Source organism: Elephantulus edwardii, unplaced genomic scaffold (assembly GCF_000299155.1).
Source record: "Elephantulus edwardii isolate Elephantulus edwardi_28Jun2011 unplaced genomic scaffold, EleEdw1.0 scaffold00066, whole genome shotgun sequence".
In the NCBI taxonomy this organism is placed as follows: Eukaryota; Metazoa; Chordata; class Mammalia; order Macroscelidea; family Macroscelididae; genus Elephantulus; species Elephantulus edwardii.
In genome coordinates, this window is record NW_006399816.1 from 7,630,251 (window position 1) to 7,654,014 (window position 23,764).

Genomic DNA, 23,764 nt, shown 5'->3' on the forward strand with positions numbered 1-23,764 from the left:
GTATGGCTTTATCCTCCCAGTCACTCAAAGATGTAGCTGCCCTTATGCCCATTGTACAGAGGTGGAGAATGAGGCACAAAGAAAAAGGTGGCTTGTCTGAGTGGGGAGTGGGTTCCGACGCTGCACTCTCACCCTCTACCAGACTGCAGAGAGCAGGCGGCACCTCATGTCCTCCAATGCTGCTGTGCCCCCCAGCTCAGAGCTCACAGGCCTAAGGGCTAGGATGTTCCCAGCACAGGAACAAAGACCCCTCTTCCCTCAGCCCAGCTGAGCTCAGGGAGGGATGTGCAGGGCATTAACAATCTCACTCAGTGACTAGCAGGGGAGGTGTCTCATTCTAGCATGAATCTGAAGCCAACTTAGTAAAAGGTTCAGGTGCCTCCTAGAGTCCAGCAGAAGCCCCTGTGAACCCCACACCGGGGTCCTGCAGCCCTGCAGCTTGGCATGACTATGTGCCTGCCTCAGGGCATCTCCTGAATGCTGCCGCCACCCTCAGCAAAACCCAAACATCAGATGCACAGGCAGGGAAGATGGGGACCAACCTGGAGGCTGACATAGTCTATACTTTTATGTAGTCTATTACTTTGGGTGTGTAGGGATTTCTTTGGACTCTGCCTGTGGGCCTCTGCTCAGGCCTAGGAGGGCGCTTGTGGGTATGCAAGGTTCTGTGCCCCTGTGCAAGGGCTGCCTGAGGCCTGAGATGCCAACATCAGGAGGCTGAGCCTGTGTTAAAGAAGCACTGGCCTCTCTTTTCCCAACTCTCTCCGGTGGGAATGCCTGAAATACACATAGACACTTTAACCTCTTCCATGCAAGCTCGCGCCCCAGATGCCCAGGGAGCACAGTCTGGAACTGTCCGCAGCAGAGGCCCTCACTAGGATTTCAGACATTCATACAGGAGCCTGGGCTAAATCCAGGGTAGGAGCCAGGCAGGGGTGCAGGCTTAGTAACTCTTCTGCTGTGCCTCCCCAGTAATGTGACTGCATCTGGCATGGATCAAAGTAACCTTATCCTCCCACGTTCCTAAAGACACAACCAGCAATGTTCCCATTGTACAGAGGAGGTGGACGAGGCATCAAGAGATTAGGTAACTTCTCTGCCCCTAGTAACATGTCCTGGACCCCTTGACCCAATTAGTAGACAGGGTGGCAAGAGGCGGGTCTTCTCATCTCCAGGGAGGGATGAGTATCACTTTTCCTGGGTTAGTAAATAAGAACGTCCCTGCCATTTGCTTCCACTCCATCTTATACATATTCTCTAACACCAGCATCTGGCCAGGCCCCATGCTGGGTACCAGGGGATACAGACATGATGGGAGCTTGGTACCTGCCCTCAAGGAGCTTGCACCAAGTAGGAGATGGTAGTTGGCAATGTGCTGTGGCCATGCAGTATGGGAAGGGCAGCACGGGGTCTTCAAGGAGGAGCCCTAGAGACAGCCTCTCCCACTACAAGGAGCATAAAGAAAGGAATTTTCAAGCTGGAGGTGGCTTTTGGAGGGTGAGTAGGACTTTATCAGCTGACAGAGGGATGAGGGAGGAGTGTCACTGGGACAGAGGGAAGAGCAGAGCAGAGGAGGGAACTTGAGGTGCAGACTCTCACAGTGGAGGCAGGATGGGCCGTGAGGACGGGGTGAGCATTCAGCAGCTGCAGGAGCTTTGAATGCTTGGCCAAGGGCTTTGAATGTCAAGCCCAGGTCCAGCCTGTTGTGGTCTGATGGACAGGGCTGGGCTGGAGCTGTGTGCTGGCACCACTGAGAATGCATTTCCAAAGACCTTCCCATTGGGGGCCTGGACTGCCTTCTAAGTGTGCCCCGTGTGTGTCTCAGGACACTTAGGAGGGAGAAGATGCCAGCCTCCCTGCACTGTGATGGCAGAGCCGGCTCCTTGGTCCTTGTCCTCCAGGGTCAAGGAAGTCAGGCTTACCATGGGGCTCTGGACTGAAGGCTGGAGACATGGGCCAGGAGGGGCCAGGGAACCTTTTGGAAGAAAGAGCACCCCAGACAGAAGTGAATGGGCATGTTAACAGACAAGACAACCAGCTTGGCATCCTCAGGCTGCTGCCTTTTCTCTGTTTCAGGAGTGGACAGCTTGCTTTAGCATCATAGAACAAACAGATCATGCCCCACTCTGCCATGGAGGTGGCCAAGTTTAGGGTCCTGCCACCCCTGACCACTACTGAGGTATCTCAGGCTCCTTCCAAGCCCATGACTTGGTGTCAACACACTTTTTAGAACAGGGACCTGCCCAACCTGGGAGTGGGGCTTGCCTTCCAGCACCCAGGGAACAGGCAACCTCCCAGAGGGCAGTGTGATTTGGGATTGAGGGCTTCATCCGATGGGTAAAGACCCTGCCTAGATCAGTCACAGAGGGGGGTTTGCCAGAGTCTCAGGCCAAGCATGGCTCAGGGGGTTAGAGAGCCTCCTTGGATGCTGCTAAGGGTTGGGTAAAGTATGTAAGAGGAAGACTTGGCTCTGTTCTTAGAGCTTCTAGACTGAGGGGGGAGACAGCGTCCTATTAGGAGTCCCGTCTGAGGATGGAGGGATGGCCCAGCCTAGGGAGGCCCTGTCTGAGAGGGTGCCACGTCTCTGCTTTGGAGCCCATCTGAGGAAGAGGCTGGGCCCACACACTCCTGATAAGCCCACATGAAAAGAACAGATGGTACCAACAAGTGCAAATTAATTGAGCGAAGCGTGTGTACATCGGTGCTGTGAACAGGCGGCTGACAGGCCCGGGAGGGGTGTGTGAGTGTAGCGGGGAGGAGGGCAGGGAGTGCAGAAGCTGTAACGAGCACTTATCAATGTCTCACTCGATCTGCAGCCGGGAGCACAGTTATTGACAATGCTTGTCTATAAATCTCCCGGCCATGTCTCCAGCAACCTTAATTACGGGGCCTCATTACCCCTCACACCTCTAGGCACAGGGGACCAGCCTGGGCCATGGCGGCTTCTGACAACACACTGACCTGTGACAGCCTGGCTGAGCCCAAGCAGCAAGAGATTTCCAGCTGGGGTGCCCCAATCAGGGGCACAATCTGAGGCCATGGACCCCAGCAGTGGGCAGAGGCCAAGCCTCCAGTTCAAGAGCAAAGGAAGGAAGGGACTTCGGAGTAGGAAGTCTGGGTTTACATTTCAGCTGTGCCAGTTACTCTGTGATTCCACTGAGCATGCTCCTGTCCTCCATAGCCTCAGTTTCACCATCTGTGCAATGGGGAGAATAGCAACTGCTTCAGAGAAGGTGGTGCTAAAGATCAGGAGCAAAGATATGCTCAACATCAAACACTTGATTTGACACATGGCGTGTGTGTGTGTGTGTGTGTGTGTGTAAGACCTGCCACTCTTTTATTTCTTCTCAATGCTTCTGAGAAAGACAATGGGGGAGGGAGGGGGGTTGAGCCTGTGTCCTCAAACTATACCTTGGTGTTCTCCTGGTGAAGGCAATTTCACAGAACGCCCGCCTCAGACAATGCCCCTCTCATCAGGATGGAGCAGAACAAGAAGACCGTTCAATCATCCTGTCTAAACACAACAAAGGCAGAAACATTGTCCAAACCACAGAAAGGCCCAAGCTGCTTCCTTTCCTAGCTAAAATGAGCAGCTCTTATTTAAGGAGTCCAGGTGGCACAGTGCTCAAGTGCTAGCCTGTTAACCAAAAGGTTGGTGGTTTGAACCCCACCAGCTGCTCCACAAAAATAAGATGGCAATTTTCTTTCATAAAGATTTACAGTCTTGAAAACCCTAGGAGACAAATTTTACTCTGCCCTGTCCAGTCCCTATAAGTAAGAATTGACCCAGTGACAACAGATTCAATGACCCCCCCAAAAAAAAGTTTGTTTGATTTAAAAAAAAAAAATCCATTAACCATTTAGCCTTACCTCATTGCTTCTTCCTTCCAGTTAAGAATGACTAAGATATCCACTCATAGAATAACCCAGCTCCTGACAGCACCCCACTTACAGCAAAGCCCTGTTCCCTTGAGCCATCTGCAAATCAGCTAAGACGCACCTGATCCTAAACACCTTTGCCAACAATCTCCTGCTAAGAGGCCACAGCTCCTGGGGAGTGGGTCTCCCTTGTTACAATAAACCTAGCTTTGCTCAACTCCAAGAATCTTGGTGTCATAATGTATAACATGGTGGACAGCTAACTAAAAGGTTAGCAGTTTAAACCCACCATCTGATGTATGGGAGAAAGACGGATATTCTTCCCATAAAGATGTGCTGTTGCTGAGAACTATAAAGTCAGAACCGGCCCATAGCTGATCCTCCAGCAGGTTTTCAGACAAGAGGAGACTGCTTATCTTCCCTACAGAGCCACTGGTGGGTTAGAACCATGTGCCTTTGGGTTGGCAGCACAGCTACTTACCATTAAGCTACCAGCACTCCTCCATGAAGATTCACAGCCTCCGGAACTCCAAGGAGGGCTGCTGTGAGCAGGACTTGCCGGCAGGGGGTTGGTTTTCTGGTTTGGGTGTGTTCCTGCTGGGTTGTGGAGGGATGCACTGACACTAGTATCTAGAGGGCTATCTCTTTAGCGAGCTGTCCAGACCTTTCTCTTACTTCCTGATCTCTTTGAAGGTGTGTGTCCACAGCTTCCCTGCCCCAGGCCACTGAAACGATGACCTCATCTCACAGGCTGTCAATGATGTGCGTGGAAGACATGGGCATCATCATCCTCAGTAAGGCAGGAGGAGAGGGGGACCTGGGGGACCTCCTGGACTCCTGGTTCTCTTGGGGGGATTCATGGAGGCCTAAACAATCTTGTGCTGAGGGAAGGGCAGGGGGTGAGGAAGGCATAGAGAGTAACCGGGGAGCTGAGCTGTCCCAAGAGAGTTGGAGGTGACAGGAAAGCAAACTTCATCCCGATCTCCCTCCTCTCCACTCCAATGTCCATAAAGCCCTCTTCTCCAAATGCCCAGGCTTGCTAAGAGGGAGGAGCAGACTCCCAGGAGCATTTACTGGGGGAAGCTGGCAGGGTTGGACAGCACCAAAGGGCCCTGCCTGGAGCATCCTGGTTTAGGAAGGGAGCATGGGAGCAGCAACCCTGGAGTCTGCCCACCTCCTCTCTGCCTCTGTGGCCTCATCTAGATTCTCTGTGGCAGGCTTTAATGCTCTCTGCTTGGTCCCTGCTGGCTGGCTCATGCCCTCTTGTCTCCAGTCCAGAGGAGAGTTGCTCTTCTGGTCCCCTGTGGGCAGGAAAGCTGAGCCCTATCTGCCAGGACCCAGGGCTCAGCCTGTGCTTCCAAGGGACTTCGGTCTTCTGGGTCTTGAGCAGAGTCTGTAGAAAGCATTGGATTAACTTTATCTCCTGAAGCCTGAATCCTGGGCAGTGGGTCCTGTCACAGCTTCCCCCCTCACTTAACACTGGCCTTTCAGTCTCTTTGGGTCACTTCCCCTTCAAGACTCACCCACCTGATACCTGGGATTCTCCTGGTAGAAAATTATGTATTCCCTTTCTTTTTCTTTTCTTTTTTATTATTAATTTTAATGGAAGTTTACAGAGACTTTGGATTTCCATTCATTCATTGTTGCACCTTTCTCCCTGCCTAACCTCCCCACCCCCAGTTTGCTCTTCTCTTTGAAAAGAAAAAGAAAAATTCTTTCATTGTTAAACAATCCCTCCCCCGCAAGTCCACTCCACTATGCAGCCTTCTTCATTCTAGACTCCTGTCATGACAATACCTAATCACATATCCCTTTAAAACAGTTCTCTTTCTTAGTTTCACTGGCTGCCCAGGTCTGGTCTTCTTCTCAGGTGAGAGAAATCCTGGGCAAAAGTGAGGGTAGGAGGCTATACAGGGACTTTGGCTACCTGGGGGACCCCTTCCCATTCAGTCTCTCAGATGCCCTGCCCACATTGGTCTCAAGAATTCCAATCTCAACTTCTCTAGACCCTTCCATTGAGCCCGTCTCCAGCCCCCCTGCCTTAGTACCTCTTCAAGCCCTAATACCCAGTCCTGGTGCTTTTCACGGAATGGGGATGTGGGGCTGGGTATGAAGTAGGTTAGTAGGGTGGAAACCCCACAAGCTGGATAAATGGATTCTCTGAGGCAGTGTCTGATAGGAGGGTCTGGGAGAGAATATTTAGTCCCCAGATCTTCCCTCCTGCAATACCCTCTCTCTTAGCCCCTGTTTGGGAAAGATAAGGCACAAATCTTAGATCCACTTCACAGGCACCTGTGAAGTAAGGTTTTCACCATCTCCATTTTACAGCTGGAAAGACTGAGCTTCTTGCAAATACTGTTACATGAACTGAGTAGGAAGCAATCTTTCCCTCTCTGGTTGGGTCTATCTTTTCTTCTGGTCCATTTAGCTGCTTTAGAAAAACATACAAACCATCAAGCAAAAATAACTCATTGTGGTAGAGTTGGAACTGATACAACTGATCCTCTAGTGGGGTTTCAGAAGCTGTAAATTGCACAGGAAGATATAGTCCATCGTGTGTTTTTTATTTCTTGGAGCAGCTGGTGGATTTGAACTGCCTACTTTTGGGTTGTCAGTACAACCCTCATTAGAAGTACATATAGCCTAGGCCACAAGAGCTTATTGGTTTTGTTAGGTGCCATTAAGTCTAGTATGACTCATAGCAACCCTATGACTAACAGATCTGAACCCTGTCCTATGCTGAACCAACCTCCTCATCTCTAACACACCTGAGCCCATTGCTGCAGTCACTGTGTCAATCCAGCTGTTGAAGGTCTTCCTCTCTTTCGCTCACCCTCCACCTTTCAATGTATTATGCCCCTTTTTGGGAAATAGCCTCTCCTAGCAACATGCCCAAAATATGTGAGATGAGGCTTCACCGTTCTTGCTTCTAAGGAGCACTTTGGCTGCACTTTCCCCAAGACATATCTATTTATTCTTTTGGCAGTCCTTGGGATGTTCAGTGCTCTTCTCTAACGTCACAACTCACAGGCACCAATTCTTCTGTCATCCTGATTCATTGTCCAGCTGTCAGAAGCATAGTATGTGATTGAAAAGACCGTGGTCTGAATTAAGCACACCTTAGTCTTCAAACTGACATCATTGCTCCTTTGTAATTTGGAGAGGTCCCTGACAGCAGACTCGACCAATGCAACACATTGATGTGCTGATTGCTGGTATGAAGAGTGCTGATGGTGGATCGAAATAAGATGAAATTGACAATTTCAATCTTTTCTCCATCTATCATTATGTTGTTTATATATCCTTTGTGAGAATATTTGTCTTCTTGATATTGAGATGCAGGTCTAACCAGAGTAATTTATGCATTCATTGACTGCCAGTTATATGCTTGACACCCAGGGTGGAGGTGGAGGCCAGCTGGAGAGAGTGGAGGAGAAAAGGCCTGGAGCTATATGAGTGGCTAGGAGTAGGTGCAACCTATTTCAGATTCATGGGGGCTTGGGGTGGGGAGTTTGTGGTTGCAGGGGCCTCCGGCTGGGGCTCATGGGCCAGGGAGTCATAGACACCTGTATTTGTGCTTTGGAATAATCCCCTGGTAGACATGTCCTGGGGGAGGTGACTTGGATGGGGTCAAAATGTGCAGGAGACAGCCCCCAACAGGATTGTCAGCTCCTGGACCTTGAGCCAGCCTCCTCAGTGAGACCTTCTGGTTTCCAGAGGAGCCTCCATCCTTATAAAAGAGAAGGTAGAAGGGCTTCGTCTTGGCCTCCACAAGTCCCAGCTCCACTTTGAAAGCAGGGTTCCTAGTAGGTTCTCCACCCAGACTGAAATAAGTACTAAGATGCCTCTGGTCCCTAAGCTGGTCCCCAAGGGGGTCCAGCCGCCAGGCCTTTGCCCCTTTCAGGCCCTTCCAAGTCCCTGAGCCACTATTCATCGACCCCTAGAGTCCAAGACTCCAAGGCTCTGGATTTGCATATCTGAGAGTTTTAAAAAAATAAAAAATCTGCCATAGAGGCTTAGCGCCATCAGGGCTGCTGAGCCTGCTTTTGTCTGTTTGAGTAAAAGCTGGCTAAAGGCTGAAGGATAATTAGTCCCCTGTGGGCGACGCTGTCCCCCTCCTCAAAGATTTAAAGGCACAGCCCACCTACTCAATTCGCCTCTGTGGCCACTCCTGCAGCCTCTCTGTGCGGTTCTGGGCTGCTGGCAGGAGGGATGGATGGATGGGCAGCTTATCTAGTTAAACTGGGACTGAACTGGCTGTTATCTTTGAAGCTGATTGGGTGTTTAGCACCAAATGTAGATTGTGTGTGTGTGTGTGTGTGTGTGTGTGTGTGTGTGTGTGTACACGCATATATGTGTGTGAGTGAGTGCGCGCGCATGTGGCTTTTCTAGCTCACAACAGGAGGAAATTGGATTGTATTGAAAAGCATTCAATCTAAGCTCAGCACCCTAATAGAGTCACTGAATTGGACGGGGCTGGGAGAGAGGCAGCTCTGCCTCGCCTTGTACCGAGGGGTCCCAGACCTGGATCCTAAGCTCCAGAGGGTCCTTCTCTGGCCCTCCTAGACCCATAATCCTCCACGGGTGAGGGTTTGGTAGGACTAAGGGACACACTCAAACAAAGCCCATGTTCCCCTTTAGACCCCACCCCCAGTACTCTGACCCCTGGATTTCCCTGCCTGTGGAGTCTGTGGGGGCTTCCTCCCCGGGCTTGTTCTCCTGAAGGTGGCGGTGTCCCCTTAGCATATGCAAGTACTCTAGGGCCGCCATTTGGACGCTCAAATGTTTGAAGTGGGCCTGGGAGAGGACCCGCACTCACAGAGCTCTGCTCTGATGTATACCAGAGCCTCAGGCAGCCCCCTACTCAGGCTGGGTGGGAAAGAAGTGAGTAAAGGGTGTGCGGTGGGATTCAGGTTCCTGATTTCTGAGTCACTAGGTTTGGCCAAATCAGCTGCAGGGTCTGCACTAGCCTGGGGACCCCAGACCTGCACAGGGTCCAAGCCCTCCCTCAGGCTCACATTGCACTTTTAGGAGGGTCATTGAGCACAAGCTTAGCAGTTTTCCCATCTGTAAAATGGTGAGGAAGCTACACATTCTTCATAAGGTTTGATGCAAGAATTAAATGAGATTATATATGAAGTACTGGGTTCCTAGAAAGAGCCCAATAAACACTGAAGTGTTTATTAGTATTGTTATTAAAAAGAAATCTATAGATGGAGTCGATCTAGGGGCTTGGAGAAAGGAATAGGTTCCATTTTCCAGGTTTGCAAATCTTCCCTATCACAGGGATGACATCCACTTCCTAAATAACATGCCTCCAGAAACTCTATGAACTTTGATAAATGTCGTTAGTTGTAGAAGGGCTTCGGGCCTTTTGTTCATAGGGTTGCTATGAGTCCTGCTCCACTCTAAGACAATCAACAACAACCACCTCACCAATCAATGACTCAATCTCTTAGCAATTTATGGCCTCATTACCACTTTGTGTATTTAGAGAGCCACATTCTCAGCCCTGCCCCCCACCCCTTTAATCATGGAATGAGACAGACAATGACCTGGGTAGCACTGGCCATCTTGCTGAGTAGCAGGGCAGAGACACGGGCTCACACCCACTTGCTTTGTCTACTGGGCTGAAGGAGGAAGGCCAGTGGGCCTTCATTTCTGAGGGGAGGAGACTGAGAGGCCTGGGCAGGAGACAAGCAGAGTGATCCTTCAAGTCAGTGACAGGGTTGGAACTAGACCCCACCCCCCCCAATGCTTTGTCAGCTGTTCATTTTCTCTTTCTGTGGGTGGTTTCCCCAGAAACTTCTCATCTACTTCTCTTCTGAACCCCACCTTGAGGCTGGGCTTTGATTTGGCTAATCACCCCAACTCCTCTGTTCTTTCTCCTGACTCCCCCTAGGGCTTTCTCAAAGACCTTCCTTATCCCTTAGGTGGCAGCGGGGCCAGGGGTGTCAGAGATAGTGAGGTTGGCTCAGGCTAGGATGAGGTTTTGAACTGTTGTTCATAGGGTTGCTATCAGTCATCGCTGACTCAACCGCACCTAACAACAAGGACAACAACTGCAGGAAGAACAAATAGTTTTCCTATTTATAGATAAAGAAACTGCCCAAAGAGGGGAACAACTTGATTGAGGGCCCCATAGCACATCTCAGGAAGACCCCAAGCAAGGGTGCCATTTGGAGGACACACACACACTCACCACCCAATAGATTCCTCTTTCAGAAACAAGTTCACCTACTTATATTTCTCTTCCACCAACAATTTAAAGCCCTTTAGGGATTTCATACTAATATCCCCAGACAAAAATTTGGTTTTTCTCCTTATTTGTCACTGTGGCATCTGTGGATCACTCCTAGACCTCTGTGCAAGTTGTCTCCACCTGCAATGAGGTGAGATAGGGTTCCAACTAGGAGTCACTTGTGCCCCATTCCTGACACCTCCTCTACTGATCTCCAGTGTGTGTCTCCTGTTGAACTGGGGCTTCCAATAGCCAAGACCCTTATGTGGAATTATTTTTATGTTATTATCTCTTCGGGGGCAAGCTTTTGGAGAAGAGTTCAGAGGGAAAGGCCGGGGCAAGTTGCGTTTCTCTCCTCAGTCCAGGAGGGCCTCAGGAAGGAATACAATAACTGTTAGCAAGGTGCTTCCAAAATGCACAAACTTTTACAGTCACCAGTGCCTTGCCACTCACCTCTAATTAGTCTTCCTCAGCCTTAGGAAGGGTGAGGGAGAAAACTATTCCTGCACTTAATTAACAAAAGAGAATTGCTCAGAGAAGGGGAGTAATTTATTCAAAGTCACACAGCTCCTGAGTGATGGAGGCAGGACCCCAGCCCACCAGCTGTGGTTCGGGGGGGGGAGGGGCAGCGAGGGGAGCCTGTGAGAAGATAATAGAACCTGGCATAAAGCAGATTCTCAGGATTCTGGCTGAATGAGTGGACGAGTGGTTGTTCCAGAGACTGCAAAGTCGACAGGGAAGGGAGAGACAGCGGGGTGTGTTTCGAGGACGGGGTGAAAACTGTACTCATTTGTCTCCCTTCCTGGCTGCTCCTGAAGCAATGCTCATGCTTAGGGCAGAGCCCCTGCTTCATCTGAGCCCCTGCAGTAGTGCCCTCACACTATCCACCGCCCCCTTGGCTTCTGTAGGCTCCTCTCATGCATTTCCTGGGTTGTTTTCTCCTTGCAGGCAGCCCCCTCTCTGGTCCCCATAATGCTTGTGGGGCCACGGCAATGGAGGCTTCAGTAGGTACTCCCCATAGTAACTATCACATGAGCGAAGGGGTGCAGATGCTTGGGGAGTATTTACTTCTTGGGAGGTTGGACTTCAGGAAGAAATCTGCATGATCTTTACAAGCAGGGTCTGGTTCATTTAGGCAGGAATTTTGGGGTCTTGGGTACCCAGAGGTAGTCTAGAAGTGTAGGGGTCAGGCTCTGGGGAATATTGACTTTTCCCTGTGGCCCTCTGCTCTGAGAAGAAAGGCTGGAGATGGGCCAAGGGAAGCTTCTACAGCAATCTTGGGATGATACTGTCCCCATCTTGTCTAATACTTTGATCCATGGCCCTAAACCCTTCGTTTGGACAAGACAAGCAAAGTTGGCCAGGAAGATAAGTCTATCCCAGTGGCCAGGGGTCTTTCCTGGCTGGGCAGCAAGGAGTCTCTCTACTGCAGCCTCAGAGACCAGAGCAGGGCCAGCTGAATGGAGGGATAGAGAGCCAATATCTGTATGTGAGGGGGAGGGAACTGGCCTGCAGGGGGCCTTGTTCAGCCGCTTGCACACACCAAGAGACAATAAATCGACAAACACTTAATCTCTCTGCAAATTGAAACGGAGCCGTAAATATCCGCTGCATCCCAGCAGCTGAGTTATGAGTCTCGTTTATTAATCTCTTTAGTCCCAGCTGATGGATGGAGGAGGAGAATGGCCCACTGAGACTCGGAGGGATGGGGGGAAGGAGGGAGAAATGGGTCAGGGGTCTGGGAATAGCCCTTCAGGAGAAGGGGGGTCAGAGGGAGAGGCCCGGGTGAGTTCTTTCCTCCCCTCTTGGTCTCAAAGGGCCCCATGAACACAATTGCTATTAATAAGCCTTCCTCCAAGTACACAGTCCTTCACAGTTTCCAATGCCCTGCCATCCACTCTGTCCTTAGCCCTCCACACAACCTTGAAATTATCTCCCCCCACACTCCCTGAACAATGAGACAAACAGATCCAGAGAGGTGAAGTGATTTATCCAAGGTCACACAGCTCTTGAATGGTGGAGACAGGACTCTAACCACTACAGTCGCACAGATAGAGAGGGTTTGCTGGGAAGATAACAGGACATGTGTGATGGGATCTGAATTTCCACCTTATCACCCTTATCCTCACCTCCCTCCCTCCTTTCCTTCCATACATGCATTGCTAAGCACTTCCTGTATGTGGGGTGTGTGGGTACAGGAAACAGGGGGGAGCTGGTATGGGTTCTTAGATAGGACTGCTACATCCTCAGACGATTTATTTTTAGAACCCCACATCCCAACCTCCAGTGGCAGCATACAGGGTTCACAGCTGAGGGGCTGTAGCCGGGCAGGGGGGCGTGAGGAGGGCAGGAGCCCTGGAAAAACTCCCTGCTTGACGGGAGCTGGGCTTGGAAAGGAGTATGGGAGCAGGATGAGGGTGTGGGGTACACATGTGCCCATGTGTTCATGGGTGCACCACGAGGCTGAGTGGACAGGACAGGGGGTGCTTGTCAGGATGAATGGATGAAAATACAGACCAAACATATTGGGGTCTGAGGGCCCAGGCAGTGGAGCTGAGAACCACGAAGAGATGGTGACAGTCGGATTTGGCAATGTATCCAGAGCCTTGGATGGGCTGGCCTGGATGTGGCACGGAATCTGGCCACCTTTTTGGGGCTGCTGAGGTAAGCACCCAATCGCTCACTCTGTTGTTGGTTATTTTCCCTCTGCCCAAAAGGCCCTCGGTGGGGTTCTTATTCTCAGGATCCAGGTGGTCTGTTTCCCAGGTGGGCTTAATGACTGAAACACTGCTTTTGGGAGGACAGCTTACTCCAGCTCCTGCTACTGGTCACATCCAGGGGTACACTGGGTTCCCTCTGGCGGTGGCAGCAGGTAGCTCCTGCTCAGAACCTGCCAGCAGGTGGTGCTGAGGGAAGGTCTGTCAGAGCTGCTGTCAGCTTCCCTGGTCCAAGTCCACACACATCATCCTGGGAGTGGGTTTGGCGGCAGGATTAAGGCTCCATTCACAACCCAAGTGTCCCAGGGGCCTGAGAAACACCAGCTTCAACCCTTTCTGCTGACAGAGGAAGGGAACAGGGCCTGGAGTTCAAGGTCACTTCCAGGAAACATGAGTATTATGTAGGAGTGATGTGGGGCTGGGCTGGGTGGATAGGGCAAGGGTTCCACAGCTGGGTGTGTGTCTTGCGGATGTGAGGTGCTGGTTCAGGGGAAGCTCAGTGTGCAGTAAACTCCAACGGGCAGGGCTGCAAAGCAGAGGTTTCATGCTATGTGAGGAGACCACGTGTCCTCTTTTGTCGTCAACTCCAAGGAACCCTGGTAGTGTGCAATGTGCTGGATCGCTAACGAGAAGGTGAGGGCTTGAAGGTATCAGCTGTTCTGAAGGAGAAACAGGGGCAGTCTCTTCCCTGGAAGCCTGGGCAACCTGATGGGGTGAAGGTGGAAGGGGTGTGTGTGTCTTTGAGTTGAGACTGACTCAGTGCCAGTGATTTGGGGCTTGTTTGGGGATTTTTAAAATTTCTGTTTTTGCACTCAAAGTCCTGAGTCCTGGGGACCCTGCAGTCCTGGAAATACAGGAATGGTTGTTCACCTTAATGCCACACAAGGCAAGCACACAGGACTAGGCCGAGGAGCTCTGCGCAGTGCTGGCCTTCCTTTTGAGGTTCCTGGCATGTCCCATTGAACCCTGAGGGGTGAGGAGGGGGGAAGTGGTGCTCCTGTGTTGCTATCATGCTAGTAGGTGCTATGGTGTTGTTCTGACTCAGAGTGACCCAGTGCACAGCAGAATCAAACCCTCTCTGGCCCTGCCCCGTCCTCACTTGTTGCCCTTTACTGCAGCCACTATGTCTGAAGATGCAGGGGTAGAAAGTGCTCCAAGCCATATTCGGAGGGTAGGGCAGAGCCAGGTACTCCCTCTAAATACCAGAGAGGGAGGTGGGCCCTGGGTTGGCAGCCCAAGTCCCACATCTTCACTGTAGGCCCTGACCTGGGAGAAGACACCGCTTCTCTGTCCACCTTTCTCTCTTCTCTTAGGTTAGGGAACACCGCCCTTTGGAAAGAGAGTCCCAGGTGGTGCTAGTGCACTCTGCTGCTTACCAGAAGGTTCAAGTTCATGAAGAAATGTGTCCTAGGAGAGATGTGGAGACCCTCTTCTGAAAACTCAATGAAAGCCCTGCGGAGCACAGTTCTGCTCTGACACTGCTGGGGTCGCCAGGAGTCAGAGTTGACGCAAAGCCCTTCACGTAAGAAAGCATCCAGTGGAACAGAGCTCAGAGATTGGGTGGTGGCCGGTCTCTTGCCATCTCCACAGGAGCAGGTTCAATGGGGAGGGTTGGGGTAGAGGTAGTGGTGAAAGTGGACTTACAGCAATGAAGAGAGCTTTGGTCCAGCAGACTTGAACAAAAGCGTTATGCTCAACGTGGGAGGGGACAGGGGAAGGATACTGCGAAGCGGAGAGGTAGAGGGAGGATGGAGGAAAGCTTTCAAAGAGAATGGGGAGGGGGGAAATAAGTTATTCCAGTGTGGCAGGGTTGGAAAAACTCCACTGAATCTTTAAACAACCCTTGTCAATTATTCATCTCCTGGTATGAGGGCCCTCTGGTCTGCCACAAATCTCCTCTGAGCAAGGCGGGAGGAGAGAGGAAATGGATGGGGTTGAGGAGAGTGTATGTGTGTAAGGCAGAGTGTAAGAGAATCAGGGAAATGGAATGGAGGCAACAGAGAGAAGCAGGGAGGGAGCGACCCAAGGAGGGAGGCAAGGAAGCACGTTGTACTTGAATTCCCACCCTGGAACAACACCACATATAACTTTGAAGAGCAGTGAACACTTTCGCCTTTGACTACCCAAAGCACACCTCCTCCAGGAAGCCATCCTTACTTCTCACTCTCATTTACGTAGGGCTTAGAAGGTGTACTAGGCAACGTAGGTAAGTGCTGCCATTCTGGAAGAAAACACTGCCAGCCAGCCCCTTTGCTATCACTCATCAAATGCACCTGCACTCACGTCTACTCTGTCACAGTCATTCTTTGGGATGTGGTTCTTTCCTGCCTCTCTAGTCCATTGTTTAGCTCAGCCCTAGTCTCATATGGCTTTATACTACTTCTATGCCTCTGGAAAACGACAATACTACTTAAATAAACATGCTAAGTTGATTTTTCAGGATGTATGGAAGACTGTTTATGTTGTGGAAATAGATGAGGGAGAAAACTGTTTAAAAGGGAATATGTGATTAGGTATTATTGGCATGACAGGAGTCCAGAACAAAGGCTGCACAGTGGAGTGGACCTGGGGGAGGGATTATAAAACAATGGGGGAACTTTTCTCTTACTTTTCAAAGAGAAGCGTGTACTGGGAAGGGGGCGGGGATGGGCAGGGAGAAAAGTGCAACAATGAATAAATGGAAATCCACAATCTCTGTAAATTTTTATTATAATTAATTAAAAAAATGCAACCCCCCCCAAAAAAAAACCATGCTAAGTCAACAGTGACCTGCCCCATAAAAAGCTCCACCTGTTACTATGGTTTGTGATCACACAGGGACCTTCCGGAGCTTAGGGCTTTCTGTCTTTTCTTCCTTTGTCTCCCACACAGCTAAATACAGGGCAGGGCATACGGCAGGGTGGGGGACCTAAGAGCTCCGGCTTTCTGACTGGCTAGGGGAATTGCAGGATGGAGAATCAAGACACACTGTCCCCCTGCCACTGCGCCAATTTCCACTCCTAACAACCCTGTGAGACATAGTGGAGCGGCCCCATCGGGTTCCCTGGGTCATTTTTTATGCAAGCAGATTGCCTCATCTCTGTCCTGCCGAGCGGCTGTGTGTTCGAATCTCTGACTTTTCAGTTAGCAGTCCGATCCTTAGCCCACAGTGCCACAGGGTTTCTTAGCATTTGTGTGTATTATAGCCTCCTTGTGGATGGAACTGACCCTCAAGAGACTGCAAGAAGCTGTTCACCTGATCTGCTTTTGTCCTGAAGTTGGAGACACTGTCTGGGGGTGAGTGCTCAGGGTGTCCAGGTGTGAAGGTGAAATCCTTGCAGTTTGTTTCATATTTAGGGAAGTGCTTTGTTCATGATGCTGCTTAATATCTCTTTCTTCACATTCACTTATGCAAAACATACTTCCTGGGATATTTGGAAGGAGCTAAAGGCTTTCTGGAGCTCTCCTGTGTCCGGAGCATGACCACATCTAAGGGGCCTTAGTGACCACCAGTGACCCACCAGGACCAGAGTTTTGCACTGCTGACAAAAAAGCATTGGAAAGGTTTGCATCAAAACCAGGTGTCCTGAGTGAAGGGAGTCTGAGATGGGAAGAAATGGCTGCACTGACACCCAGGAGTGCACATCAACGCACACTTAGGGGAGGGGCCCCCAGTAAGGCAGGTGGGGCTGGAGTGGGGACTGAAGGGCTCTGAGCAGCGGGGAGCATTTGTGGCTCCTCTTCCACAGGGTGCAGCCCCTGCATCCCTCCACCCCCTTCCAATCTGAACATGCGCCACAAAATGCTCATTTCCTATTAAGCCAAAGTAGGCTCTGGAGGGAATCAGAGGCAAAATTGTTTCTTGGGCTCTAGGGGATGTGCTGCAAGACCAGACACAGGCAAGCACGCTGGCATTCAGGTGATGATGAGAGGCTCACAGGCAGAGGAACAAGGGTGAGAGCCAAGGAGGAGGTTAGTCATGTGGCCACAACACAGTCACTATTGCACTGCTGTCTCTCGGCCCCTGAAGACACTCCCAGGAGGTAGGGATACACTTTGTGACTGTATCATTGCTGCCCACATCATTCAAGTGCCATCCAAGTATCTCAAAGTGCCTGTCTATGACTTAAGTATCCATGAACCAAAGCTCATTACCTTCAACTTGGTTCTGGCTCAGAGCCATCCTCTAGTGGTCTTCCAAGGCTGTGAATCTTGACAGGAGGAGATTGTCCATCTTTCTCCTATATAGCCTGCTTTTGCATAGAAGCCCAACACACACCACCTTTACTACTATTCTCTGATCACTCTCTGGCTTGGATCTATTGCTATCTATTGCAGCTACATCTGCTGCTTCATGACCAAAATCTAGTGCTCGTCACTGTGCCTCCTGGTTCTATCAGTTTTTCCACCACTATGTGACTTTGACTGGGACACCTGCAATGGTCACAGAGCTGGGTGCTGTTGCTTTCTACCCATGTGCAATGAATTGTATCTGACCCTGATGACCCATGAAGGTGGCTGTCTGGGTTCTACTCCGATTCACTGACTAGACAGGAAGGAGTTGGAGCTTGAGGATGGGTCTCCAAATAGGGTAAAGTGTCAGAGGTGGACATCATTAGCACGGTTAATCTGAGATGAGACAGAAAGGATGGTGAGTTAGAGGACTGGAGGGCAAGGGTGAGAGGGAAAAGGGTAAAACAAGTGTGAACAAAAATAGGGGGGAACAGGGTAAGTCTGGGACAAGTTGGGATGGGAAGGGAGGGAGTATATACTGTATGAATACTATATGAACGTCTGATGGACCTCATGGTGGGAAACTGGTTGGAGGAACCAGTGCTAGGTGGGCAGGCTTCTATAGCCATGTGGTATTTCTGTTTGGCTCTGTGCAAAGAAAGCGATGGAATAGGAGGATCAGAGATGTTTCACCTTTGGTTCTTGTCACTGAATCTTTTGTAAAAGAAGATCAGACAGATTCATGCTAAGATTCCTTCTGTTATTGCTATCCAGGCTGTGGATTCTGCTATGAGACCCAACAAGCATTTGTCAAAGTCTGTGGAAACAAGTGGGGCTCAAACCCATCACTTGCTCCATGGGAGAAAATGGACAGTCTCCCCTATAAAGATAACCTTGGAAGACCAAGGGAATCAACTCTCTGGAATCAATTCAATAGCAGTTGGTTTGGTTTGGGGTTTTTGGGGTGCTGGGTCAGGCCTGGAGCCTAGAGATGTGAGAGGCAGTGTGCACTTTAGCTCAAGGGCTGAATGATGGGGTCTGAGTGGACTTAACCATTAGCAAATCAGGGCTAGCAGTCAGCCAGGGTGGCCTCCTAGGTGTTAGAAGGAGGGAAGACTAGGCGGACCATCAAGCTCTCTCAGTGAGCAAAAAAGTTTATCGGACTGTTGGATGGGATTCAGGGTGGATGGGCTTGGATTAGACCCAGCTGATCCATATTGCGCTTTCAGTCTGTGTGTATGGGGCTGCTCTGAGCCCTCTGGCTATCACTTGGTAACTTCTTAACATATTAATTACTCTTCCTTCTTTCTGTCACTTACAATGGCTACACTCTCTCAAATAGTTTCTCCTCATGGGTAACCTTGACATTTCTACTGCACTTTAGTTCCATTTATTTTTACCTTAATCCTTAAGATCAAGGCAAAAGGGTCTACTACCCTGCTACGAATATATACTATGCCCATAGAACACATTTTATTATTTCAAATTGAATAGTACTATTTCAGATGTTTTTTAAAAAAATACTGTTAAACATCTTCACATTTCAGATCCCTCCCGTAGTCAATCTTCTTCTTCTCCTTTCCCATATCATCATCAACATCGTCATATAATTTTAGGACTAGAATGAAGAATCTGACCCAATCAATTTTTCTACATTCTACCTTGCTCTAAACAAGTCTACAGTATTGTCCTGAATCTAATCATCCCCACCTACAGACCCATGGACCTCAACTTTGGCATTTTATTTTTTTGTCTAGCAAAATCCTCACTCCATGCAAACCCAGGAGACCCTGCTATAGATAATATCAGGAATAGGTGCCTGCTATACTACCTAATCATGGGTCTAGTTTGTGTTCAGTGCCCAAGTGGCTGAGATCACAGACCTGTCTTCTCAGGTGGCATACAGGGCCCCCTGCTCCCAGGCTTAGTATGACACAGGAACTGCATTCTTTATCCTGGATGAGGAGGAGCTTAACCAGATGAGGGATAAGGCTTGTCTGGCTAGTGTCTCTCACCCCCGACCCCCACCCCCAACTCTGCCCAGACTGAGCTGGAAGAGTAAGAAGAGGAGGAGAGACAGCTCTGCAGGGCTATGGACAGGGAGGAAAGGCCTTCGCCTTTCTACTTCATTCCTGTCAGCCTTTCCCATATGATGGCATCGTCACCTTTCCTTTCTCCTCTGGCCTTTTAGCCATCCTCTCACTTCTCCTTTACTGCCTCTGCACAGAGGTACAAGAATGAGGAGTAGTAGGAGCAGGATGCTCAGGCCAGAAGGTATTGGGTTAAAGTCTCAAAAGGCAAGATTTTTATTTCTAACCCATTTAATGACTCAGCTGGAAGATTGAGCCTGGGGGTTGTTTTCCCAAAGGGCAGAGATGGGAGGAGGGGAGTTGTAGAAGTTGGTGCATAAAAACTGTGGTGATGGGGAGGGTCCTGCTCTAAACTGGGCAGAGGACAGTCCCATCTGTGGCGATTTTGTCACCTCCTCTCCTATTCATCTGATGGGACATGTTTCAGAAAGGTACAGAAGTGCCAGGGGAAAATGAGGAGGTGGTCAGCAAAAGGGAGCAGGTCCTCAGAGGAGGGTCCCCCGGGGTCCCCTAGTGGCGGGCAGACTTGGTGTGGACCTTTTCTCAGGATCTTCCGCATCAGCGTTCCCCATGGGATTCGCTGTGGAAGAAGGGAGGAAGCCACACATGAATTCAACCACGGTCTTTGACGTAAGACTTCAGCTGGGGACTTTGAGTACAGTGCTTCTTGACAGGCTAGACTTTGGGTCTCCTCGGTCACTGTATCACCTTCCTTAATGCTTCCCAAGCATCTGGTCAAAGGGACAGCAGGAAGATACCTAGCTCCTTAGAGTCAAGGACACTGGATAGTGTCCTCTCTTCTTTGAGCCCTGATCTCTCCTTTTTAGAAGTTAAAAAAAAACCAAAAAGAAAAACAATACCAAAAAACCTCCACTCTCTCAGGAAACTCCCATTATCTGATGGGCATGCTCCTAAGAAGTTTCCGAGTTAATGATTTCTTGAACAAATAGGACCCTGCCTTACAAGCAGCACTGGAGGGATTTTTTTTTTTTTAAAGAGATCCTATGGAGTGTCCATTCATAAGGTAGCAAAGCTCCAAAAATGGAAGAATTCACTTCTTTCGCCAGGTCACCAGTGGGGTCACTCCCATTCAGAACATCTCCCCAGGTTGACTTATCCCCTGCAGAGTGAGCTATGCCCACAGGTGGCACAGAAGCCCTCTTCTCCTAAACCCTGCCTCTGCTCTGGCCCCCTCTGCCCTAGAGAGGCCCACTCACCTTTTCACTGAACGTCTCTGCCTCCTGAGGCTCCTCCTCTGTCTCCTGAAGGCTGATTGTGCTGGAATCCGTTCTAGAGCTCACAGTGGACTTTGACCAGGACTCCTGGATGGCGCGCAGAGTATCATCTAGGATCTTGGGATCCAGGATGGGTAGCAGCTTACTGTTGCTTGATGTCAGGAAGTTTTCTGGCCTCTGGGAAGAAAATGTGCAGAAAAATTACAAAGATGCCCTGTTCCTGCTCGTGCACTTTATCTTTTTTTAAAAAAAAAATTTAAAAATTATTATTATTTGTATGTGTACCGTCAAATTGGATCTGACTGGTACAGGAGGAGATTAGCCCCTCCTTCTCCAGCAGAACATCTGATAGATTTGAACCATGTACCTCTGGGATTACAATGCAGCCTCTTGCCACTAGACCACCAGAGCTCCCTCATGCACTCTATACATTTTCTCTATCTCAGCCTCTCCTCTCTGTGGCTTGGGAGAGCACACATGATTTGGCTCACTTCCTCATTGCTATTGAGTCAGAACAGACTCATCGGTGACCCTCACACACAGTTTCAGAGGCTATAAGCAGCATGGGAGGAGATTGTTCATCTTTATCTTGAAAAGAAGCTGGTGGATTAGAACCACTTGCCTTTGGGTTGACAGGGCAACTCCCTACCCATTAGGCCACTGTTGTGTGCTGTGGAATAGGAATCATCGACCTGTAGCTGGTTTTCTGGCAGGCTTCCAGAGGCAGTTAATCATTGGAAGGAGCTGGTGGATTCAAACCATGTGCCTTAAGGATTGCAGGGCATCTTCTTGCCACCAGGCCACCAGTACTCCCTATTAGGCCACTAGAGTTCCCTATACATGTTATGGTCCCCACTGTCTCCTACTACCAGCCACCTACTGGGTGTCCTCTCCTTAATGTGCCTCTAGCAACCCAAGTTTTCTGTCTGGAGGGATTGTGAAGTCTTTATGTGGCTGCCCCTTTTCATCATCAGGTCTCCGCTCAGATGTGATCTTCTCACATAACCTTGCTCTTGGAGATAGTGGGTTTCTCTGTCCAAAGTACCACACCTCCAAATGACTTTCATTCACATTGTCTCATTTCATGGAGTTTGTAGTACTTATCTAACAGAGAATACCATTGGCCTCCCCACTCCAATGCCCACACTAGAATGTAAGTCCCACCTAATGTGTGCCCTAAGTGTTTGCAGGTGATCAATAAATGTATGCAAAAAATAGTAACTATGCCATTCTTGGCTCGCACATCAGAGAGGTAGCCGCTTCTAAAATCTCCACGTGCTTGTCTGTGTCTACTAACTTTGCATTTGCTAGCCTTTGCCAGCCTTCACTCTTATTACCCATTAAACAAGACTCTTAATGCTATGTTCTTGGTGGATCTCCTTCTATGTCCTTCCTACTCTCCTCCTGCCTTGGAATGACTGTTGCCCTCTTCTCTGTGTATCTTGAATTTCTGACAGCTCTCTGTCAATGTACTGTTTTAGCTGTCTTTAAATAATCTTCCCCAAGACTTTGTTTACATGTGATATTAATGATTTAGTTTGATAATGTCCACCTATTGGACCACTTGTTGTTGCTATTGTTGTTCCCATGTTTTATTCAAGGGTGTATACAAAATATTCAAGATGAATGGGTTTTAATCCTTGTCTTCTTCCTCTTCATACTGGTTAGTCTGGAAGTAACGTAATTTATTAAAAAGTATTCAGTAAAAGTAATTCATAAATTTTTTCTTTGCTGTTAGCAACTACACACAGCCAATCATGTAGATTATGCTTCTTCAAATATTTTTTGGTGAGATATTTCAAATGCTTTTTGGAAGAAGCCACCTCAGAGGTTACAGTTATCTTGCTCTTGTTTCTTTCGATGGTTACAGCCCCTCTACCAAGATTACCAGCTTTCCTATTAACCTTGATTCTTTCTTGAAGAAACTGCTCAAAATTGGCAGCATCCGTGATTCAATCTTTTGCTGGATGACTACGGTCAAGGGTGAACTTCAGACACTGCTTCCTTTTTTTTAAACCGTTTTTTGCTACAGGCTTTTTCACAGGTGCCATGGTGGCAAAGAAGTCAGAAAGAGAGTTTGGCCTGCTATGCAGACACAAAGAGCCTGCAGCACATCATTTTGAGAATGGAAACAAGCATGGATCTCTTCTAGTTAGTTGGCCTACATGGCTGTCTTCCAGATTTTTTGGCACCTGGCACCGCCTTGTGAGCCTGTCTAGAGCTGTATCTGTTTGCTGGAACATTAATTGGTGTTTTATCAAATCCTTAGTTTTCCCCAATGCCTTCAATGTAGTTTCTACTTCCTTTTTTACCATTGGTTCTTGATCATATGCTGCTTTCTGAAATTATTTTGTGTCAGCCAGTTCTTTTTGGTACAGTGACTCTGTGTTTTCTTCCCATCTTTTTTGATGCTTCCTGGATCCTTCAGTGTTGTAACTCAAGGCTTGAATTTCTTTTTACGTTCTTTCAGCTTGAGATACACTGAGCAAGTTCTTCCTTTTTAATTTTCTGACTCAAGCTCTTTGCAAATTTTGTTATAATATTTCATTTTGTCTTTTCAAGTCACCCTTCAAAATTCAAGCTGGATTTAGAAGAGACCATGGCACCAGGGATATAATTGCCAATGACAGTTGGATCTTGGTTGAAAGCAGAGAATATCAAATGACATCTAGCTATGTTTTATTAACGATGCAGCAGTATTTGACTGTGGCTAATACACTAGCCAAGTTATGGCTAACGTTGAGAAGAATGGTAAACCCAGAATACTTAGTGTGCTCATGCAAAACCTATACCTAGACTAAGAGGCTATTATCTGAACAAAAGACAGAAACTCTGCATGGTTTAAAATAAAGAAAGGTGTGCATAAGAACTGTATCTTTTCTCCATACCTATTCAATATGTATATTGAGCAAATATTTTGCGAAGCTGGACTTTATGATTATGGCATCAGGTTTGGAGAAAAATTTATCAACAACCAGCTTTACACAGATGACACAACCCTGCTTACTCAAAGTCAGGAGAAGTTAAAATGCTTACAGCAGAATACAGCCTTCAATATGTACCATGTCTCAACCTGAGGAAAACAAAAATCCTCACCATTAGATAAATAAGCAATATCATGAAAGATGGAGAAAATATTGAAATTGTTAATGATTTTATCTTATTTGGATCTATAATCAACACCCTTGGTACAAACAATGAAGAAATCAAAAGATAAATTGCACTGAGAAAGTCTGTTGTCAAGGACTTCTCCAAAGTCCTGAAAAGCAATGATATCAGTTTAAAGAGTAAGGTGTACTGAAAACTGGACATTGAATAAGGATGAAAGAAGAACTACCAAAAAAATTAAAAAAAAAAAAAAAAGCAAATGCATTTTAGAGACAGTGCAAC

The 23,764-nt window shown here is 48.6% G+C and overlaps 1 protein-coding gene and 1 pseudogene across 1 annotated transcript in view; both read right to left on the bottom strand.

The window, feature by feature from the left end:
* CCDC33 (coiled-coil domain containing 33) overlaps positions 1-23,764 on the bottom strand; it is a 171,195-nt gene that overhangs the window by 38,986 nt on the left and 108,445 nt on the right. The window contains exon 11 of the mRNA XM_006888390.1: positions 20,357-20,551. Coding sequence (XP_006888452.1) covers positions 20,357-20,551 — 195 coding nt within the window. The remainder of the gene's footprint in view (positions 1-20,356; positions 20,552-23,764) is intronic.
* LOC102859166 lies at positions 22,008-22,425 on the bottom strand (annotated as a pseudogene).